A 27,242-nucleotide genomic window follows, 5' to 3' on the forward strand; every position below is an offset into this window, starting at 1 on the left:
ATGTGGAAGCTCAACAAGAGCAGCAAAGTTCTGCTGGACGACTCGCCGGAGGAGGAGGAGACGCGGCCCCGCGGCCCGCCGCCCGCCGCCGCCGCCGCCGCAGCAGCCTTCGCGGCCCCTCAGGTAGGAGCGCAGGGCCCGGCGGGGGCGGCGGGCGGGGAGCCCCGCGGGGCCCGGGGAGGGGTCGCCGGCCTCGGCCCCGCTCCCCGCCGGCATGAGTAATCACTTTTCCCACCCCTGGATGTGGCGGCAGGTCGGGGAAGGGGGGGTGTTTGCGCGGCTGTCACCCGGCGTTTTGGGGCGCTGAGTGGTGTTTCCTCCCCTGCTCTAGTGCTGGGGCTTTGCTGCCCTTCCTTCCCGTGGCTCCGTACCGCGGGGTGCTTTCTCTCCCAGCCCTGGGCAGAGGCACCGCAAGCCATCTGCTAAGCACCAGGCGTTAAAGCGGTGGTTTGCAAGAACATCACCTTCTTTTGCAGATGGGTGCGCGTTTGTGTGGGGCGCTGGCGCTTCGGCAGGATGCCTTTTTCTAGGGTTTCAATAATGGTAGTTGGTTATCTTTAAATAGCCGCAATCTTATTTGAAAGCTTTCATTGTTAAATGATAAGTTAAATAGCAGTGGTGACCTTATCAAAGTACTGGGCGCCTAACAAATACAACCTGAAAGGAAGGGTATCAGTTGAGTATCGGGCAAAGCAACTAAAAGAATGTTTGTTGACTTGCTTTCAAAAACTTGATAACAATGATCAAAAACTTGATAACACTGCTCTAGGTAGAGAGCCTTTGGCAGGGGGGGTGGACTAGGTGATCTCCAGAGGTCCCTTCCAACCCCATGTAATTCTGTGATTCTGTAATTAGGCATCAGTCCAACTCAGAAGCCTGTTTTGCTGGCCGATACTGCTTTGTTGCTGAACTGATTTTCTGTTGCCACAGAATATCTTTAGATGTTGTGTGAGAGGTTGTAGGATCTCTGCCTATCTAAAGTCAGCAGTTGCCCCAGGCTGCAGACTGCTGAGGTTTGTATTCAAAAGCAGGTACAAAAACCCACCCAACTTCCCGCCCTATGGCTGTCATGCCTACCTTGCTGGAAGAGCTGGAATGTATTTAGATAATCTACCCTCTGCTTGAGTTTCTGGTTGACAACGCTATGGGTTGTCAACATGCATGGCTACTGCTGAAGAGCAGCCTCTCCCAATCGCAGCAGTTATTGCCTCCATCTTCCAGCAGCCAGAGTCACCCGTCTGCTCCCCAGTTCAGCCTTGGCTTGTCCCTTCCCCTGCACAGCGAACAGGAGAGCCCTAGCCCTTACTACTTGTTTGACAGCAGCTGTGAAGACTGTATGGATGAACAGGATCTTCTGTGGGAGAGGAAGAACAGATACTCATGTTGAAGACCCCTTTCAGGTGATGAAGGGGGATTGTTAGAGGCAACCTGAAGTACCTTCCACAACCTCTCATACAACACGTAATGTCTCCCTCCTACAGGTGCCTGGAAACTTCCACTGTTTTCACTAACCTGCTGGTTTGTGCTATCCACATCACTCCTAGAGTTGCTTACCTCCTGCAACCCTCCTTGAACACTAGAGGTGACCTAAAGCTTCCAGTAAATCCCACTGACTACTCACTGCTTCTCTTCTCTACCACAAATGCTCCAACCCTCCTCTGAGGCTCCTGACCTGACCCTCCCACTCAAAAGATGATTCTCCAGACTTCCGACAATTCTCCCAATCCCCTACTTTAGCAACAGAGGTTGGGGTTTGTTTGTTTATTTGGTGGGGTCTTTTTTGTCCTCTCCAATTGTCTTTACTTTCCTGGGCTTCTGTTCCATTAGTGGTGGCCTCAAGTTATAATGGTGATGACAGTGATTTCTAGTGCAAATGGTTTGCCGTTTTCATCAATTTTAAGAAAATTCCTTTCCAGCTCCCACAGTGTCTATTACCAATGGCACTGGAATAAAAGATGCTTTTTTGGTATTGGACATGCCAGGGGAAAAATAAATTATTCTAAGGCACTAAACAAAATATTCTTGAAGACAGAGGGTTCAAAAAAGTTAGCAAGGCTGTAGTGTAGCTTGGCACAGGAACTGGAACGAAGACCGTAAGTTATTAGTTGTTTTGCCTGCTAAAATCGAGAAAATTGGACAACTGAGGGGAAAAAAAAACCCACCCCAAAAAACATTTAAATGTAGTTACTTTAGAGTTTATGTACACTTTAAGGAATGATAGACGATACGGAAAGCTATGACCAGCTGAATGACATTGTAATTCTCGTGATCTATCAAGGCAGCTCCTAGGCCAGCCATAGGTACAGTATATCTAAAACATGGCTTAGACAGGTGTCAAGGGTGAGGTACCCAGATGCGCTTGTTCAGCTCGTTACAGCTGATGTGGTTCAAGGGTCTTGCTTTTAGTCTTTGACATTTTTGAGGTTTCATCAGAACGTGTTTTTTGCTCCCAATAGTATGATTGCAAGGGAGTGAAATCCAGTGATGTGTAGGGGGATTTGGTAATGATCTGCACTTCGCTACTGCTGCATCCCGACCTGCATCACCCAAACCCCTGACTTTGGAGGACAGTAGCAGCACCAGAGCATGGAGGGGCTATGGGAGGAGTTCTCTTAGTACCTTAGCTGTGCATGAGAAAGTCACGGTCTTCCTCAGCCTCTGCCATGTTTAAGTTGTCACGGCACAGCCTGCTTAAGCTGTAGATGAAGGATTACCTCATCAAGAAGAAGAGAATCCAGGACTTGCCTAATTTTCTGTCTTGAGGACCAAAATCCAGATCATTTGTTTGAGTGCTTTTTAGTAGATTAAGAAAGCCCAATATTAGATTTCATGCAGAAGTTTACTGCTCCATTTCATTTCCTCTAGGTTCTTTTCTGATATTTCATTTTGTAAAAGAGAAGATGAACCATATTCATCATATTTTGACTTTGATTTATATGTTGTTTCCCCCAACAACTACCTTTGTCTTTATTTTCATTTTTAACAGGCACACAGGAATAAAATCCTTTAGCTTCTACCATTCATGCTATAAATAATGCTGCATCTTTTTAATTCAAAGAAAAATTGGTAGTCATATCTGGTCATTAAAACAGACCAGGCTGAAAGTGTTCCAGCATAATGAAATGTTGGTGCTATACATTGTTTCTTCAAAGCTGGGAAAAGAGTGAAGGAGTTCTCTCTGTGCAACGTAATAATTAGGACATTGCAGTAGCAAACAGCAACAAAGAACTAGGCTACTATAAGTTAAAAAAAAACACCACCAAAAAAAAAAAAACCCAACAAAAAACCAAACCCCGTTTGTTACTCCACAGAAATTTTAATTATCCCATTTAGATATGGAAGCCTGATCTGGGCTTACTCAAGCAGACATTTGAATTTGTAGAAGTTCGTAGCTCTTAAATAGAAAAGCTTAGTTTGATCTAAAAAGAGAAGTTTTGATGGTTCTGGTTTTGTGGAATACAGGATGGTTTGATTTTGTTCCAGGGGAGAACAAAAAACAAATTTTAGAACATGAAAATTGCAATGGGAGGGAATTGTCAGCCTCTGGCCACTTTTTAGCAAAAGTTTCTGCATACATTCAAGTACTTTGAATTGTTAACACATTTAAAATAGTAAGGTGTTTCCTGAGATAAGAAAGACAAGTAAATTTTGAAACAGTACTTGTGTAAATAAATGTGTGGATTATTGTATATTTTTTTTAGACCAGACAGTTACAGACTGAATCTTAGAAGTTAATTTTAATTTATGCTTTGAAGCATGCATATTTTTAATTTATGCGAAGAAGGTGCTTTATTGGGTAAAGTTACAATTAACACATGAAAGCAACTTAACACACATAAATAATACACATGTATAAAATTAAATTAGTGTGCTTTTTATGTGTCTCTCTCCAAATATGCTAGAAATGTACAGTGATGCGTGCCAAACTTGTGTTCACTTTGTAATATAGTCATTATGTTTCAAACTGTAGTTATATTTTTGGAAAGGGAAAAATGTTGGGTTTTGACTTCTGGAAGGCAGTGTTTTGGCAGTCATGCTAGGTTCTCTTTGATTCGATCCCGCTATCATGTAATCAGTCCTCAGAGATGTCAATGCTGTGTCAATATCACATGTAACTGACGTAAAATGGCGCTTGACTTTAAAAATACATCTATATGTTAGGGTAGTGGATAGGCATCAGTCTGACCTATATTATCTTCTGCAACTTTATCTTTCATGTAAAAATATTTCAGATCCTCAGCCTTGATCTGTTCTCCCCGATTGTAATTTTTTTTTTTTATGTTCAAAGAGAATATGTGCAAAAACATGTTTTATGCTGAATTTTGTTTAGACTTGCTCACTGAATGTTTTAAAGTTGGCTATACAGAATTTTAGTTATCTATTTTAATGAAGATGTTTTCTGGTACAATTTTAATACTGGCTTTCATCTTGGAATGAGTTGAACTCAGACAGGCCCTGCAGGAATGGGTGGGAGCTGAGCAGCATTTCTTATGTTCTACTAATACGTTGAATAAGGTACTTTTTAATTAAAAAATAAAGCAGGCAATGTTAATCCAGCTAATGCCTTGCCTTCACTTTCTAACCATTGCAGTGTGTCTCAGGCTTTCCCTGAAGTACTCTTGTAATGCATTTATACCTTCTCCTCTCTGCTAGCTGGTTGTTTTTTTTTCTTTTCATCAGAGTTATTCTTGTGACATTTTGGTGACATTTTCCTGGCTAAAATCCATCACCTGTATTCTGCCATCGTTCTTGAACATTACATTGTGGGTCTGATGGTGAAGACTCTCCTGAGACCTTCCGTGGCCTGCCTTTCTTGCTTTTCCTCCTTCTTGTCACATTCCTCTTTCAGCAGCTTCTTGAGTGGGTCCTGTTTCTTTCTTACAGTCTTCCTGGAGCTCTGCAGAGCCGACGGTGTCTTCTGGGGCTTTAGGCTTGCTTGCTTTTTTTTTAATCCCTTTTATTTCTGAGGTGCTTCGCTTTCTGATTTATACTATCTTTACCTGTTTGACCTGGATCAGATCTGCTTCTCGCCTCTTACCCCACTCTGTGTTGGTTTATTCTGACTCTTGGAAGTTCTACAAAGCACGTGTTGTCTGGTTGGTCTCCTACTACAGACAACATCAGTATCTCTCTTTTTCTTTCAGTCAAGCCAGTAAGCTGAAGGTTGTCAGTGGTTTTTATCTATTGGGCAAAAGTGGATTTGTGTCTAATACTTTACTGCCGTTTCATCTATAAAGTCCAGGTCTGCTTTTTTCTTTTTTTTTTTTTTTTTAATTATTATTATTTTTCTTTCTGTCTATACAGCTGAAATTCTTGTGCAGACCCTCACTTCCCATCCTGATGGTGATTATTTCCTCTGCAGCTCCTAATAACCTACGATCCGTTTCCCCATTCCCTAGTCCCTGCAGATCCCATTGCTGACATTAACGTTGTTGCTTATGGCATAAAGTTTAAATCTTCCCCATCCTTCAATTTCCGTGTTTTCAGCTGGCATCCCTTTGTTTCACAACATTTGCATTTAAATCTCTGTCCTTGCTTTCAGGGTTTTTCTTAGTACATCCCCTTCCTCTCCCCCATTTGTCATTTTTATCATTTGTATCTTTCCTCGAGCCAGTTCTGCTTTACCTGCTCCGATCGCCCTGGTTTGCTAACAGCCTTCTCTGTCTTCTTCCCCTCCAGCCTAAAAACAGAATTATCCCCTTTCACTGCTCCACAAAACCACTATCTTCTCCCCCACATCGTTGCTTGAGATCCACTTTCCTTAAGCTATTTGTTGTATCTTCACGGGGTTTTGCAAGGTTTCTGGAGCCATACTCTCCTGACAGCGCTGGACCAGCTACTATTAATATACAAACTAGAACGTGTTGCTTTTTGAGAAAGAATTAATCATTTAAATATATTAAATTCTTTACTGGTAAAGTAGGTTTATAATTTTTTCCTCACTTTTATAGAAACTATTTGTCAGATTGCGTGAGGACATCCATAACGTAAGTAGAGTTATTAGACGTTACTGAACACTTTCCAGGTAGACAATCTTTCAGTTCTGTCATCAGCAGAGGTACGTTTCCAAGAACTTTGGCCCCTGGTTCTTTGTGAGGAGCTCCAGGAAGGGTCTGTGTGAACACCGCAAGTGCTGATAAAAGCTGCGTGTCAAAAGGAAGCAGTTCATGTGCTGGTGAATGCTGTAACCAAAGATAATGCGTTCAACCTGTTTTGCAGAAACTATACTATGAAAATATCGCCATTACTCATGCAAGAGCTTTTTTTAAAGATATGTAATTTAATTGCAAACACCATGATTGAATAAAAGTTGTATGTCAGCTACTGTCTTTTGAATTAGCATCTGTGGGTTTGTTTTCTGGATCAGAAAAAAGCAAAATGAACTTCTAGCACGGATAAGTTGTTAAAAATAATTGACAAATTTTCAGTCAGAAATTTCATCAAAATTGAAAACTTCCCTGGAATATTTGAATTGTCACAGCAATTGAAGTCAAATTGATTATTTGACCTTCTTTGTTTCAGCTTTGACACTGATGGTATTTTGAACTTAATACAGCTGTTTCTGTTTCTTGAAGCATATTTAAAATATTATAAATTGGGCAAAACTAAATTCTTAATGAGATGAGCTTTTTAAAATATCTTTAAGGTGTTTAATCTTTAATAACATTCTTCCAAAAATATTTCAGAGAAGCAAAGTCTGAGTAAGACGTATTATAACCACTTACTACAGAGATCCACAATAATGTGAACAATTAATAGAATAACCTCATGTATTGATGTGAAAACCGAGAGCATAAGAATCTGATGTTCTGATGTTTCTCTTTGTAATGCCAATAAAATGCAGAACTACAAAAGTATTCTTATGTAAATACTTACATTCTGAAATTAATCTTCTCCAGTACATTTGGCCATTTATGTCAATTGACAGTAAAAATATGGAAATAATTTAGATATTCTATTTTAAAATGGAATGTGAAGCAATAACTGAAGTCGTTGAATGAAACAGAGTTTGTGAAAATGCTAAACAAGTTCTTGACAGCTGTGGATACTAAAGGAAAGAGCATCATCTTAATTTAAATATATTCGGTATTAATAATAATTTGAAAGGTGAAAACATAACATAGGAAAACTGTTTTTTGTCTTCTGGTCAGTCTGGTAGGTAGTTATGAAAGGCTGAAGCCTAGAAGATGGAAGCATTTTTAAATGCATTGGATGGGTTGCCTGCTGTATCTGAAATAGTCACCTGAACTTCTTAAAATCAGCAGAGTGAAATGAGTTCTTGTAGAAATGATCTGATTAATTATATTTTAGAAGCATGTTTCAAGATCAGTGGATTAGTGTTGTCTACTAAATATATCCCAAGATGAAAGTATAATTCTTTATCATAGTTACATTTTTAAATTTTCCTTTTCTTCATGGACAAAGTATTTTCAGTTTTGCCAAAGACTGGCAGAGGAAACTTGCACAGTAGGAGTCACTGTCACTGTTTAGTCTCAGTGGCATTTAAAATGGTTTATTGTCATAATGTAGATGTTTTTGTAAGTGTAGTGAGCAATCTGGAGCGGAAAACTATTTTTATAGAAGAGGAAAATGAGTTTAAAATACCAAATTACTCTTGAGCATGAACAAACTTTAGAAATGCCTCGGTTAATATTTTTCATTGGTGATATTAATAGGAAATTTTCAATTTACACCACCTGCCCAGATGGCTGGTTTGGTTCACTGACTTGCTTTAGGGACATACAAATGGAAGATTGAGATCTAGCAGCAGATGAAACACGGACAAGAGAAATGAAATGATCTTGGTCTCAATCTGGGCTACTTCTGCCAGAAAGGAGCAGAGGCAATTCACGGTTCTGCATGGGAGTTGTGCTTGCTGAACGCATGGCCTCGTGTCCCAGAAGGAAGCTGTGTATGACTGAGTAATGCATCCTTTATTTGCTAAAATTGCAAACCTTGTTTTTCCTTAACGGGCATGTTCAGTTTTATGTGACAGGTACAGTTCAGCTTTGTTTTTCATCCGTGTTAAAAGAATATGTTGAAAATAGCATAGTTGTTTCAGGGCCTGTTTACATGTGATTGCTGGTGCCTCAATTTCCTGACTCGGAAGGTGTATATCCACACATGAATTTTCCTGGGTGTGTATTATAGGTGCAGCAAAGAAAATGAGGCCCAGTGCCACTGAAATGCTGCTGCTAACTTTCTTCTTACCTGTGTTTGAGTGCGTTTTGCATTGTTTTGGATTCAGTTCTAAAATTAGATAAGCAGAGTGACTTTTGCATTAATAATCTGCTTTAGTCTTGTTTGTTTCATTTGACGTTACAGAAAGATCCTGCTCAAACCCAAGGAAATAGTTTCTTTTGTTAGCTGTATTTTAAGGTGGTGATCTGGCAGTGTGATCTCCTCTTCCGAACCCGTGCTGACTGTTTCTGGTCAGGCTGTGTATATAGAGTTGTTCAACTGTTTGGTTTGTAATCAGTGTTTTGGGAATCTTTCCAGCTTCAGAGGTTAACTTTCAGGTTTGTGATTTCCTGAGTGATTTTTTTTTTTTTGAATTATTTTTATTTAACCTTCCCCTCTTCGATCACTAAATTATTTAGTGGGGTTTGTGGAATACTGGGAATTGTGCTAAATTCTACCCTGGAGTATATCTCTTGAGGTGATGTTTGTTTGGGGTTTTTTCCACTTAAATTATACATTTGTGGATCATAATCTAATTTGCATTTACAGGCATGATAACCTAGACTTTAAATTACGCTCAGTCCTTGATGAGACGTGATGCTAGGCAGAAGGGATGTAATAGGTCAGTAGAAGGGCGAGAATTTGCACCGAAAGGACCTGCTCTGTTAATAATAGCTTGTGTACCCTTACGTGTGCTCAGCTTTGACAGCTAGTGTGTGTAAGACAGGAAGGTTCCACAACTGGGTAGAGAAAATCGATAATACACCATTTTCTGTACTAGAGCGAGAGAAGGGCATGCAGGGTGAGGTGATGCTGTTATTTGCCTTAACTCTTTGATGTCCAGCGTTCCTCATCTTGGCCTGAATTATGAAAGGGAATGATCTAAAGAGACTAATTAATTACTTTACCACAGAGGAAGCTGAGGGAAGTAGATTACAGTTTTGATCTCTGTACAAAAAGGTTTGTGTGCTAGTTGAATTAATCCCTTGAGTACCTTATGGTTTGCAGTATGTCCAACAAAAGGGCACTTGTTTCCTTATGAAAACACTCTGCGCATACCAACCTTCCCCTGCCAGAACTGGAAGGCTATTCAAGTTGCTGATCAGCATTTCCCACTAGTGTTAGCATTTAGTCACCTATTAGTTACTAAATACTGTAATGTGGTCTGCGTATTTCTTTTAAATTGAATTAAAAAAAGAACAGTCAGAACTGTAAGCCGCTTAGATTAAAATACACTGAAATAATTTGTAAGCGTTCAGTGTCAGCGTGTGTTATGCAGCATGATAGAGAAAGCTCATCTTCACGCTTTACATGTAGCTGTGCAGTAGATCGTCCCCTGAAGAAAATTTGAAAAACCAAATCATAAGCTCCCTGATCTCTGAACGGTAACAAAAGTAGGTAATATGTATCAGAAGAGGGTGTACTAATGTATATCACTGAAAAATGCAAATTATTAAAGGCGGGTTGTATGTGACTTCTCATCGTTTTTCCTCAGCTCTTCCCAGTGATGGCACTGGTCCCCTCTCTCCCTCTCCTTTTTCCCTTCTGTTGTCCTTTTTTTAATGCACAACCCATCCCTACCACACAGTGCTCAGGTCCCTCCCTGTGATGTGGGCCACGGCTGGCTCTGAACCCCAACATGTGCTCCTCCCACGCTTTCATCCTGCTGTGGGGCATTAATCTGCTTCTCTGTGCCTTCCCTAGCAATGGATTTTCCACGAAATGTTTCGAAGTCTAGTCTCTTTCAGACTGCTGAATTCAAGCCTACTGGCCAGTTTCCGTCAAGAGCTCCTGTGAGCACACGAGATGTATGGATGGACATCACAAGCACACCACAGTTGTCCAAGTCTCCTTTTCTTAAGCAGTGTATCTTAAAAAGGACGCTATGGGTACTTGGTAGGTCTTCCACCCCAAAAAAGTGTTTTAGGTATTGGATTCTCACCAGTTGCTTTCTTGACGGTTTCATATCTTTTAGTCTTTGTGTTTCATGTCTTTAAACTTAGTGTTGTCGTCTTACCATCAGCCTCTGCTGCATGAGCATAGTTACTGCAGACTACTGTCTCGTTCCTTATGAGGTAACACCTTGTATGTCTGTGAGCAGTAGCACTGTATTGACACAGAAACACAGCCCTAGTTGTCACACTTCTAAAGAAGCAAATAAATAACCCTTTTTTGTCTACTATTTATTGTGAATTACGTCTTTCATCTACAAGGATATTCACATTTTATTACGCTGACTCCTTAGCCGCATGAGGAGCTCATTGCATCTCTCAGTTTTCCCATAAAAGCTTTCACTGTGAAAGTTGCTTTGCACTCTTGCTCCCTTGTCATCTGGCTTGCTAGAGGCTGTATGCCTTCACACTTTCATCTTCTCTCTTCTCTGTTGTACAGCATGAAGTCTTATCCTTCTTAAGGTATTTGGAGAGCTGGAAGAATTAAAACGAGAGGTGTTATTTCTTTGGAAGGTACTAACAGTGTCTTATTTGTTCTGGAGACAGTATCGTTGATTGCTGAAACTGGTTGCTCTGCCAGCTCTGGATGTCTGAGATAATTTCTCCTCTTCCCATATTTCCCTTGAGGCTTTTCTAGTTCTTGTTATTTTATTTTTTTTTTGTCTTCTTGGGAAAAATTTGGACAAATTCTCTTGCTCTTACCCTGTGTCCAAGCAGAGAAGCCATCATGTTAAGTTTAAGGCTTTGCAACTTTATCCAAACTTTGAGGGTGTTGAGGAGAAACAAGGAATCTTCTGAAATTGTATGTGTGTGGTGTTTCCATTTAAAATATTGCCAATGATTCTCTTAAAAGGAGAGAAAGAAAAAGAGGAAAAAGTAATTGATTTTCACTTTAGAGTACTACACAAATCTCAACTTTGTCATTTTTGGTATCTGATCTGCAATAACAATGTCCTGTGTTAAAGACAGTTAACTGAAATCCAGAAGTTAAATAACTTAAGTTCCACAGGAAGTAATATTCTCATTTTGGATTATAGGAGTTCCTGACTTTGTATTTTGCCCCAACAAGTAAAGCTCTCTGTCTACAAATCACTTTATTTACCTATCACTATAGAATAGTTTGGATTGAAAGGGACCTTAAGAGGTCATCTAGTCCAACCCCCCTGCAATGAGCAGGGACATCTTCAGCTAGATCAGGTTGATCAGAGCCCCATCCAGCTTGACCTGGAATGTTTCCAGGGATGGGGCATCTACCACCTCTCTGGGCAACCTGTGCCAGTGTTTCACCACCCTCATTGTAAAAAAATTTCTTCCTTATATCTAGACTGAATCTACCCTCTTAGTCTCAAACCATTACCCCTTGTCTCACCGGTACAGGACATCTCAACATACAGTTATTATTGAACTATAGTCTCGAACTATGGTCTTCATAGTGGTTCTAGAAATGCTCCTGACTTCATCCCTGTCCCTTGAATAATACAGAGTATTGCCTGTAAAGTAAATGGAAATGGTAGTAGGCAAATAAACAAGTATAAAAATAGATATTTTTTTTTAATGAAAAATAAATATAACAGAAAAAGATGCATGGGATTTGAAGCTGGTCTCTCAAAAGGAAGTTTTTTGTCAATTTTCTTTTATGATGGACTGAATAGAATAAAAGCATTTATGAATACTCTAAAACATGTCACTGCTGATTGTCAAACCGACACTGACTATGCGCCTTCTTTTATCTTTACGCTTTTTTTTTTTTTTTTTTGAGAATAAAGACCAGTTTCTTCATGATGAAGTTTCATCTTCAGTGTCACAACTTGCAACAAAGGTAAATACCTGTTCTTTGGTAGTGTAACATGTTTTATAGAATATATATTTCAGTCAGTGTGTGTTAGGAAGTTACCTGGTTTTCATGTACAGCCTGATTAAGGAGGATAGTTATGTACTGATACTTCCTTGATTTTCCAATTACTTATGATCCTTGGTCATGGGGTTGTCACTGAAGTAATATTAGCAGTGTAGTATAAGTTAGTTATAAAGGTGCCTTACTTCCTTTCTTTATTCGGGGGGAAAGGTATTTCAATTTTTTTCCTTCCACATGATAGATATTAAAACACAAAATGAAAATAAGCAGCCACAGGAATAACTGAAGTCAAGTCTAGGGAAGTGTTAACTATTAGCTGTAACAGGCAACAAAAACATGAAAAGTAGACAGGATTTGGGTTATTTATTTCATTATAGGTAGCTCAGCTGGCTCTCTGACCACAAGAATTTATCTCGTATCTCTTTCAGAAAAGAAAAGTAGACATACAAGTTAAATGTTTTTACCTTGATATGTGTCCAAGAATTTTTTAAAATGTTCTTAAAATACATTAGTAGAAGATGAAAGAACTGGAAGTTGTTATGATATGCTAGAGCTTGTTTTGAAATTCCGTAGGTATAGAGAAAAGCATTTTAAAATAGTTTCATTAGTGCAATAGAATACTTTACATTAATATGTATGTATAAACTGAACATCTGCCTGTTCTTTTTGTTCTACTTCAGATGCAGCATGATTTTCATGAAAAGTGAGATAGAACTATACCTTTTTCTACTTCTTAGAAGAAGTGTATTCCTCTTTATGAAAAGATAAACTACTGCTCATTTTATGCCAGATGATGAGTGTTTAGGAAAAGGATATTAAAATAATATTTTTTTTTTTTTATAGTGAAGCTTTTTTTGCCCCTTAGTCATTCAGGAAGGCTTCCTAAGTCTGTGTTTTTACTTAAAAAAAAAAAAAAGTCACTAGGCAAACAACTAAGATGCAGTTTTTTTTGTGTTTCAGAGTAAACCCCGCTTGTCTTAAAAATGTATTCACAAAAAAAGGACCTTATCCTTCTCATATTTGCTTTCTTGTTGTTTCTGAAAGCACTTCTGTATTTTATTTGGTTGTTCTGTTGTCTTAGAAGCTGTCAGTACAGTGATATTCCAAAAGTTCCAAAATCTTTAATATGTTAATAAAAGGCTGATGAATTGTATGTGTGGCCTTTTCAGTCATGTCATGAATAAAACAGCCTCCGTGTTGAAGCAGTACGGGGAAGAACAATGGAGTTCTTGAAGAAGAGGACAGTGGATGAAGGGTATGTCTGTCCTTTAGGGAGACAGCCTTCCTGGTCTCTTAAAGCCTGAGTTTTAAGACAGTCCCGATGCCCATTTGCAGGGGAAAGCCTTTGGCCTAGGTTTGGAGCTGCAAAAGTGGGAGCTGGCTGGAGGTGGAGGTTGGAAAATGGCCTTAATTTCTGCTTGTGCAGGAAGCTGCCCACTCAGCAGTGAGGACAGGCTAACTGCAATGCTGAATGTTTGTAGTTCCCTGTTCGCAGCTCTCCTGAAAGGCAGGTGTAGCTGGTTAAAACGCCTCGTGACATCTCAAAGTGAGGAACTGTGAACCCTCTAGCGGTGCTCCGTGAAATGCAGAACTCTGGAATCTCTGTTCATGCTGCATCTGGCCCTTTGGCCTCTGCAAAGCTAATCTTGGGGGTCTCGCCGACGGGCTGAGCTCCTGAGTTAAAAGTACAGCAAAGACTTCACCTGCAGTTGTTACTAAGCCATCTTTTTAAAAGAGACAAAGAGTTTTGAGAAACAAAATAAATCATTTTAGTAATGAAATTGGAGATGTTGGGACGTTTAGCAGGGCCTGTTGAGGTAGGACATGGGGTAATGCCTTTAAACTAAAAGAGAGTGGATTCAGCTAGATACGAGGAAGACATTTTTTTACAATGAGGATGTTGAATCACTGGCACAGGTTGCCCAGAGAGGTGGTAGATGCCCCATCCCTGGAAACATTCCTGGTCAGGTTGGATGAGGCTCTGATCAATCTGTTCTAGTTGAAGATGTCCCCTCTTACTGCAGGGGGGTTGGACTAGATGACCTTTAAAGATCCCTTCCAACCCAGACTATTCTGTGATTCTGGTAGGGCCAAATCCTGGAGCTCACATGTGCCACAGAACAGAGTAGGTGTTGGTCTGCACACCAGTAGTTGGTTGAGAAATTTCCCCCTCATATGCTTTGCTATCTGGAAGGTAAATTTGCAGGGGGGTTGTTTTTTCACTTTCTGTTATTTGAGTTCTTGCACGTTATGAATAGGTTTCCTATAATGTGGGAACAATGCTTCTTTAATTAAAGCTGAACGGCATTTATTTTAATTATAAAACAATTGTAACTTTATTGAACTGTAAGGTACTTATATGGGAAATTCCATCTCTAGCTTTTCATTTTAGGCTCATTTTTTTCAGGCGGAGGAGGGAGGGAAGCTGTAGGACAAACAATTGTTTCTTCTCAGTCAAGGTTGAGAGGAAAATGCGTTCTTTTTGTTTACATATATAAAAAATTTCTGCAAGTGTTTTGTGGAACGACTCTACTTTGCTGGAGTTGTCAATCCTCTGTGAAAATACTTGTGAAGTTCTGCTAAAACTTGGCCAAAATATAAATTTCTGGAAATCTCATTTCATACGTGCTGAGCAGTAACTTTTTAGGGATTAGCTGCTTAACTACACTACACAATGGCATTGAAGATGTTGACTCTCACTGCAGGTATATGGCAAGAATCCCCTGTAATTGCTCTTTTTGGTTGCTAAGATTCTTGTTATGCGGCTTCTTGTAGCCAGCAGAGTGACTTCTGCCCTCCAGAGCCCTGCTGGCCAGGCAATTGGGAAGTAGAAAAGTCTAACCAGAATGTATTGAAAGTACTGGTACCCACACACAGAGCCATACCATTTGAGAGTCAATAATATTTGAACATACTTGAATCTCTTGCTTTGAAATGTAAACTGTTTGTCTTGTACCTCTAACATAGAGTCCCAAATCTTTGCTATTATTCTTTGACTTAAGGTCCTTTCCAACTCTAGCCATTCTATGATTCTATGACTTGATTGAGTTCTGTCCTTTTTTTTTTTCTCCCATAATAGGGTGTTCGTGTATGTTAACCACATCCATCTGATGGATGGATTTAACTGTTTTCAGTTAAATTTACACAGTCTTCCTCTTTAGCATACATTCATCTATACCTACATACTCTTTTTGTGCAATGTACTTTTTAAATTTGCTTTTAGGACTGATCTAGTTCTTTAGTTTATACCCAACTGTTAGTATTCCTGGTTTGTTGCCTTTTAGCCTGATTTTTAGTGAACCTTCTTGCCCCTAGTAGAGCTCTAATGACCAGCTGTGTACCTTTGACAGTAAAATTAACTGAAAAGTCTTCTTAGTGATGCTTTACTGTTTCCCAGTAGACTTTCCGATTGTTCATTTATTATGCATTGCCTGTTTACCTACTACAGGAAGCTGAGAGTCATGTAAATCATGGGACTTTGTTGATGTGGTGAAAGATGGTATACCTAAAGTCATTTTTGGTAGTAATACCTCTCAATTTTGTTGGACACTTCCAATTTAAGAGGAGCTGTCCCTTTCTGGGGCATTTCATAAAGTTAACTGTCAGTATGCATTTGTTTCCTGTTTTATCTAAATAAAGAAAAATGGTAGTCAACATATGCAATTTATATACAGTTGATTCCCTTGAGTCAATATAGGTAACAAAGCAGAAATCTCTTACTACGAGGGTTGAGTTTATGGAGTAAAGCTTAGAGGGTGAGTTTGGGGAAGTCATCCTATGTGTTCAAAGCTGTATGTGTGGAAGAAAGCGGAGAGATGACTGCAACTTTCAGAAGGTGCTTGAGCTGATATAGTAGCTGCTGCTACAAAAATGGTGCTGTTGCCCTGAACTTCCACAGTTTTTGGTGACTGTCTGACATCTTTCAATGAGCTGATTTTTATCACTAACCCAAAAGAATGCAAAAAATGAATTAGATTTCTGCTGGCTTAGTGAATTGAACTGGTTTTCCACAGCATCACACAGGTGCAAAGCCTTAGCATAGGGAAGGCAGTATTAACGCGAGCAAGAAATGGACTGGGTTGACCCTTCTCAGCAGCAGTGTCTGATAAACCAGTTCTGCCGCCTTGTGAGATGTCTTCCTGGGAGTCTGTCTGACAGATGGGCACCGATATGAAGCATCGGCAAAGCAGAGGGGAGGGGAGCAAGGGGAAGAAACAGCAGACAGTTTGACTAGGGGTACAGACTGCATCTTTTACATGATGTTCTAGAAGAGACTACTTGTGCTCACAGTTTCAGAAGATGCCATCCTTCTCATGGTGGAGAAAGAGTACTTCATAAGCTGGAATTTCCCTTATTGGAGGGGAAGAATCTGCGCTCTGAGCTTGAGCTCTTCAGGTGCCTGACAATGATGATGGTTTTTCAGTAGTCTGCCAGTTGATGGATTAATATGTATGCATAATTTCACTTCTACTGATCATTTTAGGTGATTGCACAGGGCATTGTGCTGCACAGATTTTCATAATCTAAAATGGAAGATATAGGAGAAACTGTACTAATGGCTGTTCTGATAAGCATACTCCATTCTACCATAGTCAAACAGGTACGAGACCAGTCTGTAATCCTGCTTCACAGAATATTGAAATGGTATCTTGAGAAGTTTCTGCTTTGTTTCTCATTGGAATTTTTGAAAAATAGTAGACTGCAGCATCCAACCTGGTCCTTTAATGTTTTTGACTTTCTAACATCTGCTGTTACAATTCTAGTCCTTAATAGTGCTGTCTTTTCTTAGCAGTCCCTTATGGATGTTTCACTTTATTTATTTTTTTTTTAACCTGGAATTCTGACTGTACATCTGGTTCTATTCTAGTGGTGTCAATCAGCTTTGATTTTCAAAGATCACCTCCTCCAAGCTCAAGAATAGCCCATCCCATCAAGCAGAGAAAGAAGCAAAGGTAGCAGGAGGCTTGTCTGCATGAATGAGATGTTCCTGAAAAACCTCAAACATAAAAAAAGGAAGCATATAGGAGGTGGAAGCAGGGTCAAGTGGCCTGGGGGGAATGTAGAGACACTCTCTGAGCATTCAGGAATCGGGTTAGGAAAGGCGAAGCCCACCTAGAGTTAAATGTGGTGAGGAAAATGAAGAGCAACAAGAAGTGTTTCTGCATGTATACCAGCAGCAGGGAGGGTGTAAAGAAGATGGAGTCTGACTCTTCTTGGCGGTGCTCTGTGAATAGGCAAGAGGCAATGGGCACAAACTGAAATAAAAGAATTATCATTTCAACATTCATCAAATATGAGAAGAAACTTCTTTACGGTGAGGGTGACAGAGCCCTGGAACAGGCTGCCCAGGGAGGTTGTGGAGTCCCCTTCTTTGGAGATTTTCAAGACCCACCTGGATGCAGTCCTGAGTAACATGCTCTGACATGCTCTGGGCAATCCTGCTTCAGCAGGGGAGTTGGACCAGATGATCTTTATGGTCCCTTCCAACTCTAAAAAAATTCAGTGAAACATTAAAAAAAATATTTTCACCGTGAGGGCAGTCAGGCCCTGGAGCAGGTTTCCCAGAGATGTTGTGGATTCTCCAGCTGTGGAGATATTCAAAACCCGGCTGTACAGGATCCTTGGCAATCTGCTCAAGCTAACCCTGCTTTGAGTGGTGTGGTTGGACTAGATGGTCTCCAGAGGTTCCTTCCAGCCGTAAAGGCTGTGTGATTCTGTGAACTTTGGATGTTGAATTATTTCTTTTTCCACTGACACATGGAAAAATACTTTTAATGGTTTGAGAATACAAGCTGGTCAGTTATGTATATAAACTTTTTTTGAAAATTTTAGGAGAAGTACTTTTGAGTTTTGTGTAGACAGTTACATGATAAAAATGAAATACAGAACTTCTGCAAATGGCTCGATGCTTTAAGACCATATCAGTACTGCGTTTTCATACTTTGCATTACTTAAATCTTTTTACGTGAAATAAGTCTCTGGTCTGGTGAGGAGTCAGCTTACCAAACTGTCGTCTCTTCTTTACTGCTTGACCTTTCTCTGACATCCATTGCAAAGAAGCTAATTGTTCTGGGGTCTGGGTCTCTCTTCACATGCTCTGTAAGAATGTAAGAAATTCCCAGCCAATTCAGAGACTGGCCCAGTCTGTCTTTGACTGTGGCAATGGGAGATGCTGTTCAGGGAGAGCAGAGCTTAGCCAGTTTCTGGGGCCTCTTTCCCTAACCTCAAGAATGATTGTTTTGAGGTGTTAGAGGGTGCACCCCTCTAAACAGAGGGTATCCATCTATGGATCTGCTATCTAAATTTGTCTAATCCTTTTTGTGATGGTTCCCAGCATTATTTGGCTTTGCAGCTGCTGTGTGTCAAAACTGATGGTTTCAGAGTGGTGTCTTCAAGATCTCCTTCTTGAGCTGTACCTACCAGCAGATACAGCTGTAACTGTTCAGCTGCATTGGTGGTGGTGCTTGTCTATAGATTAAAAGTCTTTAAAGAGCAGTGAAAAGAAATACAGAAATGCAGCAGGCAGGTTTGAGGGATTTTTTTAGTATATGACAGTTACATGACAGCTATAGTAAAAAAGAGAGATGGTTGTCTTACACAGTTCAGTAGTTTGAAAAAAGCTTCTGGAAGTGTGAAATAAGTATTTGACCTCCTCCTTTGCTAAGGTTTATATTCTGAAGCGTGGTGCCACTGAGAAGACTATCAAGAGTGAGCTGTTCACTCCTTTCAGCCGAGTGAAAAGATGTTTCAGAAGATCAGTGCTGGCGCGGGCAGGTGTAGAAGAGGAGGCTTAAGCGTGGTAAGCAGAGGTTCTGGTTTTACTCTTACACTTATGAGATTTCTTTTAGCCTAGTTCATTTAATATGCAATAGGCTTTGTGCAATGAGTTTTATCACATATTAGCTAAATATGGTCTACTTGGACGTTGATGCTCTTATGTAGACTATCCTAGCAGTGTTTTCTTCGGAAACCACAAATAAATAAGTGGTGGAAGTATGGCTTAAAGGTTTAGTGTACATTTCCTCTGAGGACTAGCTGAAAGAAGAATAAATCAATTAGAATCTCGTATGCTGTTACTACCCTTATATGTACCTACCAAATGCCGTGGATCCATTGCAGGGAGTATTTGTTTATGAAAATATTGAAGGAATGGTACAATGTGTACATAGGTGCTTATTTACATATGGGTAGAAAGAGTGCAGAGGTTGGAGTTGCGTCATTGAAGCATGTATGATATTCTAGATTAAAAGAAGGTTTATGGGTAGGTATATCCTTTTTTACATTGAACATAAGCGTTTACTTATAAACGCTTATCTCCAAATAGTCTTTCATTGAGGCCGTTCTTTAAAGGCACATGTTATTTAAGTTAATGTAGTTCTCTGACTGTATTAAATTGGTATCTGAAAACTAGTAACAAGGTGGGGTTTTTTTGTTGGTGTTTGTTTTTTTTTTTAATCTGCAGATTTATTATATGGCAATGGCTTGATGAAGAATCTTTAGTGAAGAAAGACAAACATATATAAATTAGTTCACTGAGGTATACTTAGGTCTTTTTCCAGTTTAAAGGCCTAAAAGCAGTAAGAGGCAGTAAGAGTTGTTATATGCTGCTTTTATCTGTGAGTTTGCCTATGATAGCAAAGGTTCCTTCCCAAAAAGGCCTGAAACAGTAGAGTTTGAGTAAGATAACAGAAGATGAAGGATTTTTTTAACATATGAAAAGCGAAGCACTTTCTACAGTTTCTCTTTTTTCTTCCTTTTTTTTTTTTTTCCCTTTAAACAGACTATTTCCCTCAGCAGCTAACTTCTTGGAGATTATTCCTTTTTTTGCAAGTATGTTGTGGATGAGGTACTTTGCAGTGAGAGGAAGCCAAATCAAAGTAACAAATCCTCATGTTAAATATGTTACAGAATTTAACTGAACAACAGAAATAGATAACAGGCTTAGGCTTTCATGGACTAAAGTTGAGGTTTTAGACCATTATTTACACCACAGAAGCATTAAATATTGAGTACATCTTGGAGAGCCCGATAGTTTAAACACAAGGTTTTTGAAGAGCAAGGTATACGCTTGAAGGTATCGTCTGCAGCCTGTCTGGTTTTGTTTTATGCTATCAATGGTACCAGTCTTCTGTGAGTTGCAGTGGGTTCAGAGGAGGCCCATGAAGATGATCAGAGGGCTGGAGCACCTCTCCTACGAAGACAGGCTGAGAGAGTTGGGGTTGTTCAGCCTGGAGAAGAAAAGGCTCCAGGGAGACCTTATAGAAGCCTTCCAGTACCTAAAGGGGGCCTACAGGAGAGATGGAGACAGACTTTTTAGCAGGGCCTGTTGTGATAGAAGAAGGAGTAATGGTTTTAAACTAAAAGAGGGAAGATTCAGACTAGGTAGAATGAATAAATTTTTTACAACGATGGTGGTGGAACACTGGCGTGGATTGCCCAGAGAGGCGGTAGATGCTCCATTCCTGGAAACATTCAGGGTCAGGTTGGACGGGGCTCTGAGCAACCTCATCTAGTTTTAGATGTCCCTGCTCATTGCAGAGGGGTTGGACTAGGTGACCTTTAAAAGGTCCCTTCCAACCGAAACTATTCTATGATTCTATGGTGAGTCTGGCACAGGGATGCAAAGTTGAAGTTAGCTGTCTCCATGTGTTTAACGTAATTAAAAATAGAAAGTGTATGTTTAAATTAAACATGAGATTTTGCTTATTATAATCTGTACTTGCTTTATTCTCATAGTAGAAAAAAAATATATAGAAGCTGTTGTTTTCCTTGTGAAGCTGTGAGGAATGCTGTGGTTTATGGTAAGATCAGGTGTGGGTTTAGGAAGAGGTGAGCAGAGCAGTTGTAGAGGCTTGGTTTGTGGTCAACCTTGCTCTCCTGTACCTGGTCTGTCCATATCCTCTGAACAAGAGCTGGAAATGGCTCTGGGCTTGCTCAGTCTTCCCCCTTCAGAGTTCTCCAGAGCTTTGCCCAAAGCTGGATCCATGTTTGTATCTAACCAAAGTGAAACTGAGTCTAGGTTAGACCTTACTGCTCATCCTAAAACAGTCCTGCTGCGTCTCCTGAGTCGGAATGGCTGAGGTGGTTCAGTTGTGAGTAGGGAAGGTGGGTGAGAAGTGAAGGTGTAGGACACAGTGAAACAGGAGAACAAGAGATGGAAATACTCCATGACTAACAGGTGGTAACAAGGACGCTGTTTTACTCCTGCAAATGGTAGAGGTTGTGGGTTTCTGAAAGGTGAGGAGGCGGCGGTACCAGTATTTTCCTGTCTGCTCTTCGTACTCAATTCGTAGGTGATGTTTCACGTGTCTTAGGGCCTGGATGTACGAGTTATAAACTGTAATCAGTTAAAACCTACACGTCAAATTGTTACCAGTTTGCAGCGATGAGTTCTGCAAAAATAATAATAGGTGATGAATTAGCCTTCACTCAATGTTGACAACTACAATTTTGTTTTGATTGTTTATTATACTTTATAATGCATTGTTGTATTTTTTTGATGGAATCGAGTAGCACTGGTAGACTGTCACTCTGCCGTTCTTACTAGGCCCTGCGAGGAAGAACAGCCCCTTTTATATTCTGTGCTTGGTGCGCATGTGTGCGTTTCTGTTAGAGTCCCTAAGCTTGCTATCAAAGTAAAGATAACCAATACCTATTTTTTTGGTATATATTTATTTGATAACCAATACCTATATTTTTGCTTTGGGGGAGAGGGACTCAAACCTTTAATAACGCTGAAAAAATAATTTATCCTACGTGTTTAGTGGTTACAGTAAATTTAGAGAGCATGCTGTAATGGTACCAGTGCCACGTGTTAAATTTCACTGGTCAGTCAGTGCTCCTAACCTTCTTACTTGCAGGGCCACAAGAAGTAGATTTAATGAGTTAAAAATAGGAACACTGAGTGCAAAACAGGTTAAATCTTAAGAGTTTTGTAATTCGGCTGGCTATCCTGTCTGTTGTGGCCCTTTTCTGCATCAAAAGAAGTGTGGCCAGTGGGTCGAGGGAGGTGATTCTGTCCCTCTACACTGCGCTTGTGAGATCCCACCTGGAGTGCTGTGTCCAGCTCTGGAACCCTCAACATATTGACCTGTTGGAATGGGTCCAGAGGAGGGCCATGAAGATAATCAGGGGGCTGGAGCACCTCTCTTATGAAAACAGGGTGAGAGGGTTGGGGTCGTTCAGCCTGGAGAAGAGAAGGTTCTGGGGAGACATTATAGCCCCTTCCAGTACCTAAAGGGGCCCTACAGGGCTTCTTATCAGGGATTGTATTGATAGGATGAGGGGTAACGGTTTTAAACTGAAAGAGGGGAGATTTAGATTAGATACTAGGAAGAAATTCTTTACTCTGAGGGTGGTGAGGCACTGGAACAGGTTGCCCAGAGAAGTTGTGGATGCCCCATCCCTGGAAGTGTTCAAGGCCAGGTTGGATGGGGCTTTGAGCAACCTGCTCGAGCGGGAGGTGTCCCTGCCCATGGCAGGGGCTTGAACTAGATGATGTTTAAGGTCCTTTCCAACCAAAACCTTTCTATGATTCTAGCAATGACTGTTTCATTTCCGTGTACTGAAGCCCCTTATGCTGTAGGCTAAAATGGACCCAGCAGCTCCTGCCTGCAGAAGAGCATCCAGGAGTCCAGCTGTACTCACCGTACTCACTCATCGCTTGCCAGCCTCTGCAAACTGGCAAGGTTTTGTACTCTTCACTCAGCAGGGAAGAGCTCTTGCTGCAGAAGCCCAACCTGCTCCTTTTCACAATGTGGCCATCCTCCCATCCTCTGCAGGAGCCGCCGTGCTCCCAGCTGCACCACACACGAGAGGCAGCACCAGCCCTACCGATCTGCCACCCAGAGTCTGCACTGCCAGCCGTACTCTGTGCTTGTAAGTCCGTAATTCATATTTATGAGGATGTTTGCTTCTCTGTGTAGGTTCAAGGTGCAAGTTTCCGGGGTTGGAAGGAAGTGACATCGATGTTCAATAAGGATGACGAACAGCAATTGCTAGCAGGATGCAAGTCTCCCAAATCCAAAGGGTGAGTAAGAACAATTGGTCTATATGCTGTTAAAATACACAAACTGGAACAGAAAATAGCTGTGCGAAGTAGTGAAGGTAGACACTGAGAAGTAGTAGCGTTCAACTCCTGGAAGTTAAATCACAGATAGAGGCTTATGTGCTTTTCAGAATTAGGTATATGTTCAGCTTACAATAGATAAGACACGGTGTAGTAGGAAAGGACAGATATTTTTAGTTCTGTCAGGAAGAAAGGGGACCTTAGCTGCATAATAATTTTTTACTGTAGAAAAGGAGTAAAGGTTTTTGAGTAAAAGGTCATTCCCACCCTCCCCCTTTCCTCTTAAGGATTAGTTGTGGTTGAATTTACAAATTCCTTTTTTTGCATGCTTAACTCCCCTTTGAAGTCTTTTCTACACCTAAAAAGGTTAAGTGGAGTAGCTACACCAGGATCTGCAAATCTTCCCTGTCAGAGCTGAGGTGCTTACTTGGAACAGTTCTGCTGCCGGTACGGTTAGAGCTGTTCTTTGCACAGAACAGGCCTTTTCCCAGGACAGACTGTTTTGCTGTTACAAGTATATGTATGTAGGCTTTTCTGACATGTGCTACCTACCTCGGTTACAAAAGGAGAAAATGTGCCACCTATCAGTATAGATGTTCCAGCCCAATATTAGCTTTGGTAGGACTTGCTGTAGTATATCTTGTTTCCAGTTTACTTTGAAATATGTATATTAAAGTATGCAAGTGTATATATGTGCTTGCAGGGAGATATGTGTGTGTGTGTATATGTATTAACAATTTAGGATATAAATACATATATTTCTATCTCCATTTGAGCCGGTTCAAGAAAACTTCCCAAAAGTTGCCAGCTGCTGTCCCTGTACAATTTTATGGGTGTTATTAAGATGCTAGCTTGCTTCAAGGATTCTTTGCAATTGATGAATATAAGAATCAAGTAACCCAGTGAAGAGAGCAGAGGGATGAAAGCTATCTTTAGATGCAAACTGCCTGTATTTTAAGTTTGGGGGTATTTTCCTATAATTGTATACCACGATTTTTACTTTACTTCTAAAGAAAAATACAACTTTTGAAGTGCACTCCTCCTGAAATATGAGAAAAACGTTCGGAGTCTGTGACTGGCTTTAGCAAGATGAAAATTCTGAGAAATCTAATGGTAAATTTAAAATTCAGTAAAGGAAAAGTCATTTTAAAGGTATTGTTTTGGTTGCTTCTATTTAAATGTGACAGTGTTAAGCTTTAATTAATGGAAAAAAGTTCTTTTAATAGAAATACTAAAAAAATGGTTGTATTTGTGGCTAAGGAATGTGTATGCTCCTAGCAGATAATGTTTTCAATTTGCTCCTTAGCTCATTGAACCCTGAAGGTTGTGTGTTTCACCACTGGTATTCAGCCTTTCCTTGTGGTCCATTATTTGATTACAAACATAACCCTGCGTATAAATTTATGCAGAAACATTTGACGTTCTGTATTTCAAATACTCCACACTGCAAATATGAAATAATTCATACTGAAGGTTCTTAATGGGATAAGAAATGTAATAATATGCACAGCCTTTCAAGTTTCTCTTTGAGAGAGAAAATTAAACAAAGGTTGGTTTTTTTTCTTGGTTTTGGGAGGGGAATTTGGGGAGTTCTTACCAGAAATAAAACCAGCTGGTTTTGATGCAGATGTTTTTGAAAAAAATGCTGGTGTCCTTAAAGTCCTAATACTGTGTTCATCAACTATTTTAGAGTATAAGTTTTAGCTGGCAAGGTGATCATGGCAAGGGGAGTCATGCTTCACCAATCTGATAGCCGCCTATGATAGAATGACTGGCTGGGTGGATGAGGGGAGAGCAGTGGATGTTGTCTACCTTGACTTCAGCAAGGCTTTTGACACTGTCTCCCATAACATCCTCATAGGTAAGCTTAGGAAGTGTGCGTTAGAGAGAGGACAGTGAGGTGGATTGAGAACTGGCTGAGTGGCAGAGCTCAGAGGGTTGTGATCAGGGGCACAGAGTCCAGTTGGAGACCCGTAACCAGTGGTTTCCCCAGGGGTCAGTGCTGGGTCCAGTCCTCTTCAACATATTCATCAATGGCCTGGATGAGGGGACAGAGTGTACCCTCAGCAAGTTTGCTGATGACACAAAACTGGGAGGGGTGGCTGACACACCAGAAGGCTGTGCCGCCATACAGTGAGACCTGGACAGGCTGGAGAGTTGGGCAGAGAGGAACCTGATGAAGTTCAACAAGGGCAAGTGTAGTGTCCTGTGCCTGGGGAGAATAATTCCATACACCAGTACAGGTTAGGGGCTGACCTGCTGGAAAGCAGCTCTGTAGAGAGAGAACTTGGAATCCTGGTGGACAATAGGGTGACCGTGAGTCAGCAGTGTGCCCTTGTGGCCAAGAAGGCCAATGGTCTCCTGGGGTGCATTAAAAAGAGCGTGGCCAGCAGGTCGAGAGAGGTCATCCTCCCCCCCCCTATTCTGCCGTGGTGAGGCCACATCTGGAGTACTGTGTCCAGTTCTGGGCTCCCCAGTTCAAGAAGGACAAGGAACTACTGGGTAGAGTCCAGCAGAGGCTATGAAGATGAGCCAGGGACTGGAGCACCTCTCTTATGAGGAAAGGCTGAGAGACCTGGGTCTCTTTAGCCTGGAGAAGAGAAAACTGAGAGGGGACCTCATCAATGCTTATGAATATCTGAAGGGTGGGTGTCAAGAGGTTGAGGTCAGGCTCTTCTCGGTGGTGCCCAGTGACAGGACAAGGGGCAACAGACACAAGATGGAACAGAGGAAGTTCCGTTTGAATGTGTGGAAAAACTTATTTACTTCGAGGGTGACAGAGCCCTGGAACAGGCTGCCCAGAGAGGTTGTGGAGTCTCCTCCTCTGGAGATACTCAAAACCCTCCTGGATGCGTTCCTGTCCAGCATGATCTAGGTGAACCTGCTTTGGCAGGGGGTTCAGACTAGATGATCTCTGAAGGTCTCTTCCAACCCCTGCAATTCTGTGGTTCTGTGATAACAGGTATACGAAAGGGAGGAACATAGTGCGTAATGTTAAAGCTGGTGGTAGACAAAGCATTTTCCTGTTCCTTCTACTATCTTAGCTCCAGGTTTGGTTTTTGGTTTCCTTTTGGTTAAAGTCCTGAATTGTTCTAATGCATGCTAAAATACTTCATACCATTTCCAAAAGCAGTTCTGTGTAATTCACAGGGGTGGGGGGAGGAGTGCAAGATCTTTTATAATAGGAAATGGCCATTCTGAGTCCTCTTCTGATTGATCACTGCGAGATTCTGCTGTGGTTAGGTTTACAAGTCTATGAGGATGTGTTTTCCCGAAATTGATAGTAATGGATGTGCTGTCGTAGGCTGATGACTAATTAGCATTCCCTGCTATAAAACATAATAAATTAATTGAATGTTTATTACTAACTATTACATGTGTTGTTAAATGAAGAAATTAATCACCTTGTCATTGTTATTTTCCAGGACAAGCCTAAAGTTAAAGGAAGAGATGAAGACTGAAAAGAAGCCAGGTTTTTGGGACAGTTTGGTGATAAAGCAGAATGTCCAATCTAGGAAACCGGATGAGATTGAGGGATGGGAACCACCACAGATCACCGCTGCTGACTCTACCAGTGACGCAGCAGCTTCTTTAAGTGACTATACAGCCTGGTCAGGCTGGGAAGATGAAACCAAAGGCTCCACAAAATACACAAACCTGGCCAGCTCAGGAAACAGTTCCAGGTGGAGTATCAAATCAGCTGGAAAGCTGGTTAGTATTAGACGTCAAAGCAAAGGTAACCTTACTGACAACTGGGAAGAACTAGAATGATACTGGTAATGTGAAATACTTTATAGATAAGAAGAGAAAGGTTCCATGACTTACTCGTGTGTTAAAACCAAAATCAAATCTGCTCAATATTGCACCTTTATACAGTACTTTGTTTTATTCAGATTGTTACAAATTTTTGCTCACCTGATATAAATTTTCTTATTACATTGTTAAATAGCTATGTTTTCCACACTGAAAAAGGTAGAGAATCTATTTTGTGCCTATATTTCACATTCAGACTCTGCAGTATGTTGGATTGTTGGTTTTACCAAAAAAAAAAAGTAATTCCTTAGTGAATGTATACACTGGTTGTAAATTTGACTGCCTTATGTAGGAACTTCCACTAGCTTGAGGTCCTGTTTTTATTCTGGTATTTGAGGGCCACTCAAAATTTTAGTTTTGATGCTGTCCCTTT

At 40.6% G+C, this 27,242-nt stretch overlaps 1 protein-coding gene across 1 annotated transcript; it reads left to right on the forward strand.

Moving 5' to 3' along the window:
- TDRP (testis development related protein) lies at nucleotides 1–26,827 on the forward strand. The gene is made up of 4 exons (XM_074153836.1): nucleotides 1–123; nucleotides 11,893–11,952; nucleotides 22,914–23,017; nucleotides 26,482–26,827. Exons 1-4 carry the CDS (start codon nucleotides 1–3, stop codon nucleotides 26,825–26,827), a joined length of 633 nt encoding a protein of 210 aa, XP_074009937.1.
- Nucleotides 26,828–27,242: the final 415 nt, after the last annotated feature.

Source organism: Numenius arquata, chromosome 9 (genome assembly GCF_964106895.1).
Source record: "Numenius arquata chromosome 9, bNumArq3.hap1.1, whole genome shotgun sequence".
NCBI classification, from domain to species: domain Eukaryota; kingdom Metazoa; phylum Chordata; class Aves; order Charadriiformes; family Scolopacidae; genus Numenius; species Numenius arquata.